Consider the following 13,634-nt stretch of genomic DNA (forward strand, 5'->3'; position numbering starts at 1 on the left):
ATAGTACCTCATTGCGGCACCTACATACCTGAACAGGTCCGTATCTTATCTATGCCGTTGCCGTTTGCAATCGAAAGAGATAGGCAGCGCGAAGGGTGTAGCTGTGGCAAAGTAACAGGTCTTATTGTGCTTCGAAGCTTCGCAACGTTTGGCAAGACTGTGAACCGAGTGCTCCCTTTTTTACGCCCAGCAGAGTGAAACCAACATTTTGGAACCCCAAAGACAACCGGAAACCCAAAGTCCCAAAGATGCATCTTCTTCAACATAAAGCCGTCTACTTTACGCTGATGCTCGGTAATTATCGCCGTGTCCCCAATCTCGCTGCGTCACAGGTGCAAAACGTGGTGCAATCACGATAACCGTGTAGTGTTTGTGGGGCCAGTGAATCATCGTCAGAATCAGTATTTCCCCGAATCGCTAGTGATACATTTTGAAATCGAGCCCTCAAGGAATGGCAGAGTCTAATTGTGGCAGTTAAGTCTTGCTAAGAAATCTGTTTTTCTGTCTACAAGTAGAAATTTACATCGCGATGCGGTCACAAGGTCATCGTTGATGCGACGCAAGGCCTTCAAGGGTCCATTAAATAAACCAGAACCTTCAAATGTGGAGCCGGCCCGATCGATTTGTTCCGAAAATATTCAACTTTACACGATTTATGACCATTCCAATGCTTTTATGAGGCTGCATTTCTATCTTCAGTGGGACTGGGACGTGATTAGAATGGAAATATTTCTCCGGTTTAACGAGCAACAACAATTCGGGCCCGAACCGAACCACTGAATTGAATTAAAAACATTAAACTGCCCGATTGGAATGTTAAAACCTAATGTCTCTAAACCTTCCGACAGTGGTGCTGAGCATGTGCATGGACCAAACGGAAGCACGGCGCAAGATTCTTCGAGGACGCCGCACCATTAACCGAACATTCAAGCGTGAGTATAGCGCTCCGCATAATGCTCCTTCAAGCTCTTAACCCCAATCTGTGCTGTTGGTTCACAGGCGGACCATTAATACCGGCGTGGGCTATCATCGTGATCGTGGCGATAGTGAACCTGGTCATCGGCGGCATAGCCTACCTCATCTTCAAGAAGGTGGTCCTCGATCAACCGATCGAAAATGTAACTTCGTACACGCCGGCCATGCAGGAAGATTACACCTCGTGAGCACTGCAGTAGCATCCTAGCCATACAGATCACACTCTCCATTTCTTTAAGCTCCCTGCTTTAAGCTCACATGAACAAGAACCATTTTTTACGACAAACACACAGTTGCAGAAAGTGAGTCCTTCCCGATTAGTCTGTAAGCAAACCTAAACGATGGAAGTCAATAAACGACCTTCCGTGTAGTTTCTTCTTGAAATACATGACCCAAAACAAAGGCAAAGTGTCTCTGGCTGTTTGCTCTGTTGTATCACCTTCTAACACGGCGACCAGGAAATGGGGCCGGCCGGAAATCGATGTACCTCAGTACTTCATTAATAATTTATACTAAATGCGCCCAATTTGTGCTCCACTCAAGAGCTTGTTCTCCAGTTTCAGCTTGCTTTGGGTCGTTGCGATTAAGGAAATGCTGCTGAATGTGATTTCGAACGCGGGCCAATGCGTCAATTATTGATGAATCAAGAGGATGAGAGTCTCGGGCCGTTCCATGTCATGTCTGACATGCGGCAATCAAACCCGGCCACTTGGCCCGTACATTTTCAAACGGTAGCACTTTCTACAATGGCTATACTCGCCACATATCAACTTCTTCAAACCGCTAGCCCGACCGCAGCCGACGGTTGCAGCCGAGGGTTTCAAGTGCTCCCCAATTCCAGCAGCTCATTGGTCCACATGGTCGCCGAACCCGGTGCAACCCGCCCACGGCCAGGGTCACGCGAAATCAGCTAACAAATTGTTTAAATTTACATAATCAGTTTGCTTGCCCACCCCAAACGGTGCTCTAAATCAAATGTTCCTTTTCAATCACCCACTGCGGGCAGGGTGTTGTTTACTGGCGCTTGGGGAGCTTGAATGGTCGAATGGCCAGTCGGGACGAACCACTTCAGATGTTTTACCAATCCGCGCGCCCGTTTGTTCGCCATGCAGCGACACGCGTGACACGCACTGTGGGTGAAATATTTCAAGCCGCTCGTCACCTTTCGGTGAAGTGTTGATCAATGAAGCACAACAATGTAGTAGTCTAGTAGACTTTAAAAAGAAAACTTAAAAAGTTGATTGAAAAACAAACTGAGTTTTAATATTTTAAATAAAATCCGCGATGTTAGTTTACTCTCGATTGGTCCTATGCTACGATGTGGCAAAATGTAAGTATAAATATTATCACTTATTTCATTATTATTTATAAACCAAGTCAACAGGCTGCGTAGACTGATCCTGCAGGACTAACTTAGCACAACTGATCACAACTGACGAGAAGAAAACAGAAGCAGGTGACCGGTTTTGGGTTTGATAAACGACTGAAATAGAGACTACGAAGGCATGAAAGCGAACTCATAACTCTGACTCTGACCAGGGGACATATTAAAGTCAATATGTGACAAGAAATTGTTGTACGCCTTACAAAGACCTTACTAGGTCTTTACTTACTAGGCGAGTAGTAGTAGTAGTAATAGTAGTAGTTACAGTGTCCGGTAAGGGGCGACCACTCAGCAATTCTGAGTTTCACTTGCTACGAAGCCAGTGTAACGCGTTTGAGCAAGTCCTTAAACCGACCTTAAGTGACACGAATAAGAGCTTTTTTCTGTCGCGAGGCAACAATATGTACACGACAACCTCATCGGTATTCAGGTAACGCTTGGCTAACGCCATAATCTGGCGACCAGTGGCAAACAACCACATTTATTAAAAGAAAGAAGAAAAATCTTGTCCATAAAGTGTCCGAAACCATCGTCGGTTTTTGTGTCTCTCTCTGATCCGATCCGGTCCCATTATCCAAATTACGACCTGCCCGCCCGAACACGCTAATCAATCCCGAATCTAGTTGTAAACAGCGCATCAACCATCAAGCCACTCGAAATCGGGCCCCGACGACGACGTCGACGGAGCGACGCTCCAGAGCAACCAGTTTACGTTCAACTGCCCGCGAGTGAAAATGTGCCGCGACTAAGCTCCTCGCCGGAAGCTGGGACCTGTGTGATCGCCAATTAGTGCTCCATTATCGTTCCGTTGGGTGTTATTAGAGGCAGGAATTAGGTGAAAGCTTATTTGCGTGAAGTGCGAACACGCCATCACACGTCATGCACACTCCCGGGTCGTCCGTGTCGGGCTACGCACTGCTGCTGATCGTGCAGGTGGTGTTTATCATCGTGTTCGGGGTCTGCACTGACTACGCCAAGGAGGTATTGCCGCCAAAGAATGAAACGGTCAGCGCCGAGCAGCATCCCGCAGAGGAGAGCAGCCTGCGAAAGTATCCGCGTAAGCAACCGTGCCTTTCTTTTTGGGGGAAAGGCTTCGAGGGATAGCGTTTCGACGGTCCCGGAGCTCACGAGCTGTGCTGATTACAGATTTCCAGGACATCCACGTGATGATCTTTGCCGGGTTTGCGTTCCTCATGACGTTCCTGAAGCGGTACGGGTTCAGTGCCTCGGGTCTTAACCTGCTCGTGGCGTCCCTCGTGATCCAGTGGGCCATCATAATGCGCGGTTGCTACGAGATGGAGGATGGTATCATCCCGATTTCGCTGGGCAACCTTATCGGAGCCGACATTGCGGCGGCGGCCGTCCTCATCAGCATGGGGGCGGTGCTGGGTCGTACGACCCCGATGCAGCTACTGATCATGGGCATCATCGAGATTGCGATTTTCGCCGCCAACGAGTACCTCCAGCTGGAGCTGGTAAAGGCGGTCGACGTCGGAGGGTCCATCACGGTGCACGCATTCGGTGCGTACTTCGGGCTGGCCGTCAGCTTTATGCTGCGACCCCCGAAGCAGTCGGCCAAGACTGGGCCACTCGAGTGCTCCTCGTACAGCTCGGACATCAGTGCCATGATTGGCACGATCTTCCTGTGGATCTTCTGGCCCAGCTTCAACTCGGCGCTGGTCGACGGGGCGGACCAGGAGCGGGCCATCATCAACACGTACCTGTCGCTGGCCGGTGCGACCGTGACAACCTTCGTAATGTCGGCGTTGGTGGCGCACGAGCACAAGTTCGACATGGTGCACGTTCAAAACTCCACCCTGGCCGGTGGTGTGGCCGTCGGTTCGATCTGCAACCTCATGATCCACCCGTTCGGCGCCCTGATCGTCGGCGTGACCGCGGGAGTCATCTCGGTGCTCGGCTATCGCTTTCTGACGGTAAGTTATGCAATTTTGCGGTGCAAAGCTTGTGATAAGATATGATGATCTTCTTCAGGCCGAATGTATGTGTTATCTTGCCACAAATCCCAAGGTGATACTTTGTGATTTGTTTTGGGATTTTATATTCAACAGCGTAAAAAACATGCAAACCGAATAACTCTCGATGCTTTCAGCAATGCATGAAACATTTTATTACGTAATTAGTTGCAAACGAAAATGTCTCTGACTGTTGCTTGGTATCTTCGCATCAATGCAATCCAAATCGGGCTGTAATTTGTACCAGCATCGCGGTTCGCATCAAGCAATTTTGTAAACTATAGCCTGTTTCTAACGATGGTTAAATCCATTAGCATAGCCGTGATAAGAACTGCCAAGAGAACCCCCCAAGGATCATACGCACGCCGTGTGATTTCGGGAACGAACGATGAACGTATTTGCTGCCCGACCTCTGTCATTAGAGATCGATCGCTAAACGGACGACAAAGGGCGCTAATCCATAAAAATCCGTTAACAGAACGATTGACACGATCATTCACTGTTCCTGACATAGTTCATGATCAGCGGCTGTTCGTATTGCTCTGGGAGAATCTATTTACAGGCGGCAGAGATTTGAGTAAACAAAAGCAAATAGTAGGAAGGATTTGTTTCTAAATAGCAACAGTCTCGACCGTTTTACAGCAATCAATGTCAGTGTCAGCATTCGAAATATTAAGACAACCAGGATGCCACTGGAAACGTATTAGCACAATCATTTGGAAATAACTGACTCACAATTTGTAGGTCATAACTGTTGAGCCACACAATTAAATAATTTCAGATCACGATTGACAAAACTGATCAATTAAGACCAAATAACCGGTCGCAACCAAATTGTTAATTATCTTCGGACCTTACTGTATGATTATCACACACTCACAAGCACCCACCAAAATGGCCATTCCAATCTTTCGTTTTCTTCCTGCAGCCAGCATTAATGTCCAGCGTGCGGATTTCGGACACGTGCGGCGTTCACAACCTGCACGGCATGCCCGCGATACTGTCGGCGATTTTCTCCTCGATCTATGCTTCGCTCGCGACCGAAGAAACGTACGGCAGTTCGCTGGTCACGATTTTCCCCGCCATGCAAGCGCCACACAAGCTGGACAATCCGCTACACTACGTCGTCGGGGTGAGCTTTGCTCGAATGCTCGAAGTGCTCGAAAAAGCTCCTCGAAAGCTCTAACGTATCGCTTCATTTTCCATTCCCCACCCCAACGCAGGGCTACGGACGCACGGGAGCGAAGCAGGCCGTGTTCCAGCTGATGGCGATCGGGCTCACGCTGGTGATTGCCGTGGTCGGTGGCCTTATAACGGGTAAGAAAATGCGCTCCATCCATTAGCGACCGTCTTACATTTTCCCTCCGACGGCGCGGCTGTTACCCAGGCGCTGTGCTCGGAGCAAAAGCATTCGGCGGTGCTCTGGGGGCCGGCGACCAGTGCAAGGACGATCTGTGGTGGATGCTTCAATCGCCAAACGCACAAACAGCACCACAAACACACCTGCCTGCCGGTGGTGGTCCGTTTGTGCTGAAGGCGAACGTCTTTTTTAACCGCGCCCTCAGAAGGTGGTCCTGTTAAGACTGTTTAAATGTTGTCGTCCTGCACCGCGCACTTTTGCTGTTCGATTTCGTTCAGTTATTCTAGCCTTTCCTAATTTCGCTCTTCTCTGCCCCGAAACAGGATTGATACTCAAGTCACCCTCAGTACGAGTGTTGGAAGAGGATGAGCTGCACAAGGACGACGTCTTCTGGGAAACACCATCGGAAGAGCCAACGATGAGCAGCACCACCAGCGAACCGCCACATCAGCAGTAGACTTAAACGCATCATTAACAGCATTTACTTTCTTCATCCTACGGGTAGACCACATCGCCGGAAAAGAGCACAATAAATAAAAGGCTCCACCAGGAGCTAGTGGTAACTGCATGAACGACTTCCCTCCTTCAAAGCGGCTGCCGATGGCGCATCGATTTGTTATTGAAATGCAAGATCAAATCGCCGACGGTAATCGAATAAATTTAAACATTACCTGCGTGTCTATCAGAGTGCATGCATCGGGTCCCCTCCCCGTTGTGGACACGTTGGACGGAACGGAATCTCCACACTTGCGGCCAATGGCGGTGTGTTTGGATTTACTATTGTTTTCCATTTTGCTATGCTTCCGTCTGCTTCACAGACACACACCCCGTCACGAGTCCACACGCTAAGCCCACATTTTATCACGCGATCATACCAACCGAGCAAGCGAGCCCTGCTTTTCTCTAATAAGACGACGGCGGCGCCGTTTGCAGAACTCGCTCGCAGCGCTAACGCTGAAGCCGAAATGCGTAAAAAAGAAGTAAAAACACACATTATGTATGCGCCACACCAGCATAAAATAATAACCGACTGCCGACGCCACCTGGGAGGACAATCCAATTAACAGTCGTACGGCGCGATCCAATATTTTGGGACGTGACATTTGCACGCTTTAGACGCGTTATTGGGGGGGTTTTTGGGTAATGCCGAAAACAAGCACACCCGGCCCGGTATCCGATTAGCCCGGTGACGACGGCTTTCCGCGAAGTGGAGCACGTTGTTATGTGCCATTCGCCGCGGGGTACTCCGTCAGTCTTGCGTGTGTTCGGCCACCGCATATCCTGTTAGCTACTACGCGTTTAATGAGTTCTACCTCGAACCACACCGGAATCGAAAACAGGCAACCTCTCAATTTACTCAATCCCAGTAGCCATTGCCGGTCCCCAGGATGGTGGCAGAATCGCTAATTGTTCCCAATCTGGCCCGTAATGGTTTGTGGCCCCGCTTCGTTCTGTTGCTGTCAAAAGAATTCTACGCGCCTAGTCCAGGGTGCCAAATGGATTCGCACCAACGTATAATGAACGAAGCCCCACGAAGGATGTTGCCGGGCGGGGTGGCCTCTTACACGGTTTTAGACCCAACCACCGACTCAGCGACCGTTCGTAACAGGTCCGGTGTGTTCTGATTTGACACGCGGTGGACGCGACATCCGTAACATTATGTTTCAACATTTCTTGCTCAGTTCTAGAAATAACAAATCCAGGCCAAAGACTTGATTGCTATCCAATAGCTTGGGAAAATTTTTTTCATAGGCGAAACTAGTTGCACAAATAATCCCAAATGCCGTCAGCAGTGCACCAACATTGGCCTCCGCTGGTCCATTCGCTCCCAGTGTGTCGACCGGTCGCGCAAAATAAACATCGCGCATCGCAGAAAATACTCCAACATTACAAAACGGTTCCACAGTGAAGGAAAACGAAAGAAAAACGAAGGAAAAACGCACCGAAGGACGTCCGCGGGTGCGACCCAAAACGAGGAGTAATTAGAGCTGCAAAAGTAAGCAAACCGCCAACCGACTCATTCCGTTGTCGACGCTCGCCATTGCCGGTTGCGTTGTGTGTTGTGGGGCTACCGTCGTGCGTAGACTCGGTGGAAAAGAAAATTTTCCCGCCGACAGTGCGAAAGAGACAGCGAGGTCTGAGCTCTCGCCGATCCCACTTTTCTGGGTGCGCGCAGTGTCCATTTTTCACTGATCGGAGAAAACGCCTGCGAAACACCGTCATTGCGAAGTTACTGAAAGTAAGAGTCTTTTCGCTTCTCGCCCCTTCTCAAAACCGGAAGCCTGCGAGCGGAGAAAAATCCCATTTCCACGGGTGTCAAGTGTTGCTCCGGGTGCCCCGGGATACTCCGGGTGGATTGTGTTTCGATCGAGTGAAACGGACCCCGCGTGCGATCGATCGATCGAAATCTTAATCAACGTGCGTGTCGCGCACGGTGGAAACAGGCGCAAGCGAGAAAATGTGAGAAAAACCCGTGGAAAGCGCCGCCATCGATTGCGTGAATTTTCCCCGAAGCGGCCCCTGGCCCCCCCACCGGGCCGGAATGAAGTGTTTATTAAATTTGTCTCCATTCGCGGTCGTTTAGCAGACCAAACACACACACGCACCGCATCGCACGGTGGTGAACGGATCTAATTCCGGGTACTTAGCACGACCGCGCGCTTTCAATCGTGTGTGTGTGCGTCAGTGTGACCGAAACGAACAGTGGTCGAATGTCGTTTAACAAGATGGTTAAAAATAACACTCGATCACATGCGCCCGGCGATGGGCGCGACGATAGCGCAATGATCTCATCAGCGCGAAACGCAGCTCGCGGTGTCTTGCGTGTGTACACGCGCACGTGTGCGTGTCTGTGTGTGTGTGGCAATACGGTTTCAATTGGCGGCCTCCTCCGTCGCGCGAAGCAAACGGCATTGCGCCAGCATGTTGCGGTGTGGGTTGCGCGTGCAACGCCCGTACAGGGCCACCACCCACCGTTTTTGCGTACTGAATTTGCACTTTTCCAGTTGATTAGTCGCGGATTGCGCACGCGGTACGCAGCTTTCGCACGCCATGCCATGATCCGGCCTTAGGTGTGTCCAGTCGGTAAACAGAAAAAAACGGCCGTTGTGAAATGTGGTGGTGTTGTTTGTGCATTTCCCTGCCAATTACGGCCCGCGGTGATACAACGCAGCAAACAGTAAACAGCGAAAGGGCAGATGGCACCTACCTGCGAAGGGTTCGGTTGGCCACACTGGGTTGGTTGGTTCGGTGATACTAACCGATGTTAGCGATATTATCAGCTGCCGGGTGAAAAGTGACCACCTCGTGACGCAATTGTCACGGAATGTAGTTCCTTACAATGGCGGACCAGCACTCGAAAGGCGGATAGCCCCGTCGGTAACCCGATAGACCCCGACGGACGATTAGTGAAAAATAACCATTCTAACATTCGACACCGACTTCGGTGCCCAAGGAACCGGAACAACGGCGGATTCCATTAACAGCCCCCGCGGAACGGGCCGAAAACAACAACGGCGCCGTAATTGGTCAGCGCGTTCTCGAACTCCGAACGGCGGAGGTCATGAAGTAGTGAAATCGACCCCAAAATACCGGCTCTCGAACGCATCCATCAACTTCGCGGCCAACCCGTAACTTCTTCGGTAGTGTTCGCTGTGAACAAGTTTCTTATTCCGTTTGTTTTTATTTTGCGTTTCTTGTGTAGCACATTGAAGGCAGTGAAACAGACTCACGTTCCGCGGATAAGTGTTCCAGATGAAACCCAAAGCCGCAAGTGACAAAGCACAGCACGCGGTTTGCTGACGTAGCAGTGTCGAGTGTTCCACCGCGGTGCAACAGATTGACGAACCCGCGAGCGAGATATGGTCACCGTGAGTGCAAACAGTCTCGGTTACTCCACTCGACCGGCAGGATAGGATCTAATCTTTTATCAACGAAAGGACAGAACGGAGAATCGGTGAGTGCAAACGGAAGCAAACAGCGTCGTGTCAACAGCTGGCCGTAGCTCCGCGCGTTCATCATCAGCCATCATCTGTGGGAAGTGTTCTTGCCGGTGCTCGGTGTTCCCAAATCGATTTCAAACGGCGGCTCCAAATGAGTCACCCTCTCGAAGTCGGGTGATTTCATAACCTCCATAACCGATCGGCAGGTGGAAATAAAAGTGGAAAAGTTTAGATTAGTGTGCGCCACGGTTCGCTAGCTTCATCGGTCGCTGGTATACGTGACCGAAACATGCGTACGATTCAGTGACCTACGAAGCCTGCGAAACTTCATAATCGGCTGGTTTCGGAACGCCGAGACTAGCTGTCTTTGTTGCTGGGCTGTGGTCTTGGGCGTTCAGTAAGGCATTCCAGAGGCATGGACCTGAAACATATTAATTATAAGCTGGCCCGAGAGGTTCACTGATCCCCCGCACTAATGAGGCTTCGCCTGGTGGCGGAGCAAGAAGAATGGTATTGAAGAATTTTTGCTGCCCTGCGTTTCGTGGCATTTGGCGAAAGTTTATGAAAAAGAAACCGTAACCAATCATACGATTCGTGTGAGTTTGTCTACATTTTCTCCAGAGATGTTTATTGTTAAACATGCCCATGTATTACATTAACGGATGAATGTACCGATTATGGAACGCAAAAAATCAATTACCCATCCCGATAAGATAGCGTCCGTCAGCGCGACAATCTCCAGACGACACGACATCGTTCAACGGTTAACGGTTTTTTGATTACTGATTGTGGAGAACTGAAAAAAGAGATCTCAGCCGCGTAACGGTTACGCGTGAATGCCGGTTACGAAGGCAATTAAATCTCTTTTTTTTGTACGTTTGGTAATTACCGTTCGTCGATCGTTAACCGAAAATTGCCTTCCGTTGAAGGACAATGTGGCATTTTCCGATGCCTTTATGAGGTTCATCAATGTCTCGCAAAGGCGCTTATCCTCTGCATAGTGAACCGTTCTTAACCTTGTCTCAGTTGCGTTTATCCCACGAGGCATTACTACAGCTTTTCTGGCCGTTCTACGTAGGCTAAAATGTCCTCTTCTCCATCCATTCTTAGCTATGGACTTTCCGGTGAAGAATCCTTCCGCAGCACCGCCACGATCTTCCATCGACTCCGACGTGTCCCAACGTCCTTCTTCTCCGTTTGTTAAACTTACCTTTGGAGACTTGTAGATCATCCAACGTCTTTGCGACGGCACCAGAGGTTACCAAAGAGAAGCAAGGTCCTATGGGTGATGGGTCCTGCAACGCGATCGCCTAATGAATACTTTTGTGTGCGCAGTTTGCCTTTATAACACGAACTGGAAATGAATCAAACATAGCTAAGGGGGAGGAAAGCTGAAAACTAATGCACAAATAATAACCGAGCATTGAGCATTAGAGCATAATAGTGTAAGGCCGGCGGCCGTGTGAATATTGTTGTCAATTAATATTAAACGATGCACTTACTTCACGATGCAAAACAAGCCTGCGCCTGCCTGACCGTTCTCCAATTCATTTTAAATTACAACTAAAGTAGTGAGGAATAATTATTTAGAATAACTCTTCACAAATCCGGGCTGGTTTAAGTCTGCAGGGCAATGCATTTCACATTCACGATGCTTTTTCGTGAAACATCAGAACAAAATATTTTTAAATACTGTAACTGCTATGTTGCTTATGCGCATTTGTGTTTCAAATTAAATATTTCAATGGCCTGTACCGTGTCGATCGTTGGTTTGTCCTTAATAAGGATGTAGCTATATTATACGGTGCTAGAGCACGGATTGGATTGTTAACTTTACTTGTAGACCTTATTTCCAAAGCTGTTTTCTTCCATTTCACTGACTGACTCCAATAACAATACCGATCCCTTTTTTCAATGCATGTATTTGGTAAACTTTATCTGTTTTGTCCGTCGAAAGCTATGTTAGTCCGTCGGTGGTGTAGGGCCACGCGTTCCTTTATCCTTACGGTTTGGACCAGCACGGGAGTTGTCTCGAGCTCCAGACCTTTCGTTGTTGCGATCCCGGTTGCCCTTTCCTGTGCCCGGGTTGGACCGTGGACTGGGTTTGTTTTTCGGAACCTCATCCACCTGTTCCGACGTCGAAGGATCATCTTCCTCATTCTTGGGAGCCTGTCTAGGTTTATCTTTCGCCGCGGTACTAGCCGATACCAGTGCCACGGACGCGCACAGCGCGACCAACAGGAACAGGATGGTTGCCTTCATTGTTCACGATACCGATTCGGCCGATCTGATCTGGTCTTCGTTGGATTCTGACGTAGTGCGTTACTAGACACGCTGTGTGCTTTTACCCTTTGCAACGCTGCCCTTTTATACCCCCGTCATGCCATTATTAATACATTAAGTCGTTATTAGCACTCGGAAAAGTATCACAACAATGACAGGAAATCTAGCGAGTAGTGACAATGAGACAACCAAAATTAGACCATTAAAATTAGGGAGAAAATTAGGGACTAATCGAACAACGCTTTCTATTAACACGCTTCTTCTTTTTTCAGTCAAATTAAATGAAAATGGAGTTCACACTGTCGATCGACGAAGAAAATGCGCTAACACTGTTCGAGGAGCTCGAACGGACAGACATCAATCCAACCAACCTGAATGTAAACTGTTGCTGCGGTCTGCTTCGGACCTCGCCGTTCCATCTGCCCAAATCCAACTCCAAAGAGCATCTACCACACGGCGACCATCAGCACCGACACTCGCCAGCACAAAGTGGCCATCGCAATCACGACCACGCAACTTGTGAGGACGTCGAGGACACCGGTGACGCCGGTATTGACCCCAGCGGTAAGCGCCGATGGCGTAGCAACGTGGAGCGGAGGAACAATCGTTACCGGACGTTTGGACTGCTGGAATCCAGCATCCTGAACAGCTTTCAGATACAAAACTTTCGCCGCAAAACACCGAGCGTGTTCGAATCGTCCAGCTCCTCCGGACAGACGAGCTGCAGCTCCACCACTTCCAGCATGATCGAGGACATCTCGGACAAGATCGACGAGATCGACAAGCTCGACAGCAACATTCACTCGCTCATGTACAAATCGGTCGAGCTGCACAACGACCTACTGGTAAGGTGTCGGAAGACTTCCAAGCATTCGCCGGCCAACTACACGGTTCTCGCTTCTCGCTTCTTACAGTCGCTGGAGGCCACCACGAACCGGTTGATCGCCGATACCCGCAAGCTGTCGGACGATCTGGACGATGTGCAGTTTCTGGACGAGCTGATCGCCATCCTGAATGGCGACATCGGACCTGTGATACATCGCGAGTGGCCCTACAAAGTTGACACCGATGCGCCGATCGAAGAAGGGACACCGGTCACGTAGCACCGGATGGTCCGCCGACGGCGTGACGGAGACAGAAAAACGCTGGCGCCAAGCGTCAGCCTTGATCCGGTATTATTAAGCCATTAGATGTCGATATGTCCACGTGACCAACTACTGTACCGTCCCGTGCAGCTGTCTGGGCCGCTTGAAGTGCCGCCCGCCTTGAAGTTCACCGTAGATGGAATTCGTCCCGAATATATGCACAGCACAGCCAACCCGGCGTGGCTCCTGAATCAATATCCGCTCCAGCGTTTCCGTTTTTCTACTTCTATTTTTTTCTGACATATAATATCACAACCAAAAGGAGGACCGCGACGCCTTGACTTAAATCTGAAGACCTTCCCGGTAATTGGCTTACCGAGTGTGCCGTGTCCGCGTTGGCTTCCGTATGCCGCGCCGTTCCCTCAGGAAATGCACAGATTTCTGGGCTACGCGAAGAACGCAAAACACAGCGTTGGCCACAGTGTTGGTCGTGGATTGTGGGGGACGATAAATAGGGAACTTTAAAGCGGTAGAAACGTGACAGCGTACTCTAGGTACAAATAGCTAGGTAATGCTGTCCTTTGCCATCCGTAATGTGTGTTTATTTAATGCATTAGCCACCGGCGGGCATGA

The 13,634-nt window shown here is 49.6% G+C and overlaps 3 protein-coding genes across 7 annotated transcripts; all 3 read left to right on the plus strand.

Annotated features, from left to right (window-relative positions):
• Positions 1 to 141: 141 nt before the first annotated feature.
• LOC128271375 (uncharacterized) lies at positions 142 to 1,358 on the plus strand. Its single transcript, XM_053008866.1, has 3 exons — positions 142 to 294; positions 849 to 932; positions 1,000 to 1,358. The coding sequence occupies exons 1-3, from the start codon at positions 249 to 251 to the stop codon at positions 1,161 to 1,163; spliced, it is 294 nt and encodes a 97-aa protein (XP_052864826.1). The 5' UTR covers positions 142 to 248; the 3' UTR covers positions 1,164 to 1,358.
• Positions 1,359 to 3,130: 1,772 nt separating this feature from the next.
• On the plus strand, positions 3,131 to 6,200 carry LOC128271374 (ammonium transporter Rh type A). The gene is made up of 5 exons (XM_053008865.1): positions 3,131 to 3,416; positions 3,506 to 4,293; positions 5,261 to 5,464; positions 5,556 to 5,649; positions 6,016 to 6,200. The coding sequence occupies exons 1-5, from the start codon at positions 3,239 to 3,241 to the stop codon at positions 6,147 to 6,149; spliced, it is 1,398 nt and encodes a 465-aa protein (XP_052864825.1). The 5' UTR covers positions 3,131 to 3,238; the 3' UTR covers positions 6,150 to 6,200.
• Positions 6,201 to 7,749: 1,549 nt separating this feature from the next.
• On the plus strand, positions 7,750 to 13,239 carry LOC128272787 (uncharacterized). 5 transcript variants are annotated; one of them, XM_053010661.1, is made up of 4 exons: positions 7,750 to 7,931; positions 9,396 to 9,647; positions 12,189 to 12,761; positions 12,831 to 13,239. In XM_053010661.1, exons 3-4 carry the CDS (start codon positions 12,198 to 12,200, stop codon positions 13,017 to 13,019), a joined length of 753 nt encoding a protein of 250 aa, XP_052866621.1. In that variant the 5' UTR covers positions 7,750 to 7,931; positions 9,396 to 9,647; positions 12,189 to 12,197; the 3' UTR covers positions 13,020 to 13,239. The 5 variants fall into 5 exon arrangements, with proteins under 5 accessions (XP_052866621.1, XP_052866624.1, XP_052866622.1 ...); XM_053010664.1 differs by lacking the exon at positions 7,750 to 7,931 and adding an exon at positions 8,638 to 8,776; XM_053010662.1 differs by lacking the exon at positions 7,750 to 7,931 and adding an exon at positions 8,812 to 9,321.
• Positions 13,240 to 13,634: the final 395 nt, after the last annotated feature.

Source organism: Anopheles cruzii, chromosome 3 (assembly GCF_943734635.1).
Source record: "Anopheles cruzii chromosome 3, idAnoCruzAS_RS32_06, whole genome shotgun sequence".
Lineage (NCBI taxonomy): Eukaryota > Metazoa > Arthropoda > Insecta > Diptera > Culicidae > Anopheles > Anopheles cruzii.

What these genes read in the sequence shown, in the direction of transcription:
- LOC128271375 (XM_053008866.1), top strand. Translation starts at nt 249, where the DNA reads ATGCATCTTCTTCAACATAAAGCCGTCTACTTTACGCTGATGCTCG. An exon ending in CTACTTTACGCTGATGCTCG is followed by an intron (nt 295 to 848) that starts GTAATTATCGCC and finishes ACCTTCCGACAG; the next exon opens with TGGTGCTGAGCATGTGCATG. An exon ending in CATTAACCGAACATTCAAGC is followed by an intron (nt 933 to 999) that starts GTGAGTATAGCG and finishes GTTGGTTCACAG; the next exon opens with GCGGACCATTAATACCGGCG.
- LOC128271374 (XM_053008865.1), top strand. Translation starts at nt 3,239, where the DNA reads ATGCACACTCCCGGGTCGTCCGTGTCGGGCTACGCACTGCTGCTGATC. An exon ending in CAGCCTGCGAAAGTATCCGC is followed by an intron (nt 3,417 to 3,505) that starts GTAAGCAACCGT and finishes TGCTGATTACAG; the next exon opens with ATTTCCAGGACATCCACGTG. An exon ending in TCGGCTATCGCTTTCTGACG is followed by an intron (nt 4,294 to 5,260) that starts GTAAGTTATGCA and finishes TTCTTCCTGCAG; the next exon opens with CCAGCATTAATGTCCAGCGT.
- LOC128272787 (XM_053010661.1), top strand. Translation starts at nt 12,198, where the DNA reads ATGAAAATGGAGTTCACACTGTCGATCGACGAAGAAAATGCGCTAACA. An exon ending in AGCTGCACAACGACCTACTG is followed by an intron (nt 12,762 to 12,830) that starts GTAAGGTGTCGG and finishes CGCTTCTTACAG; the next exon opens with TCGCTGGAGGCCACCACGAA.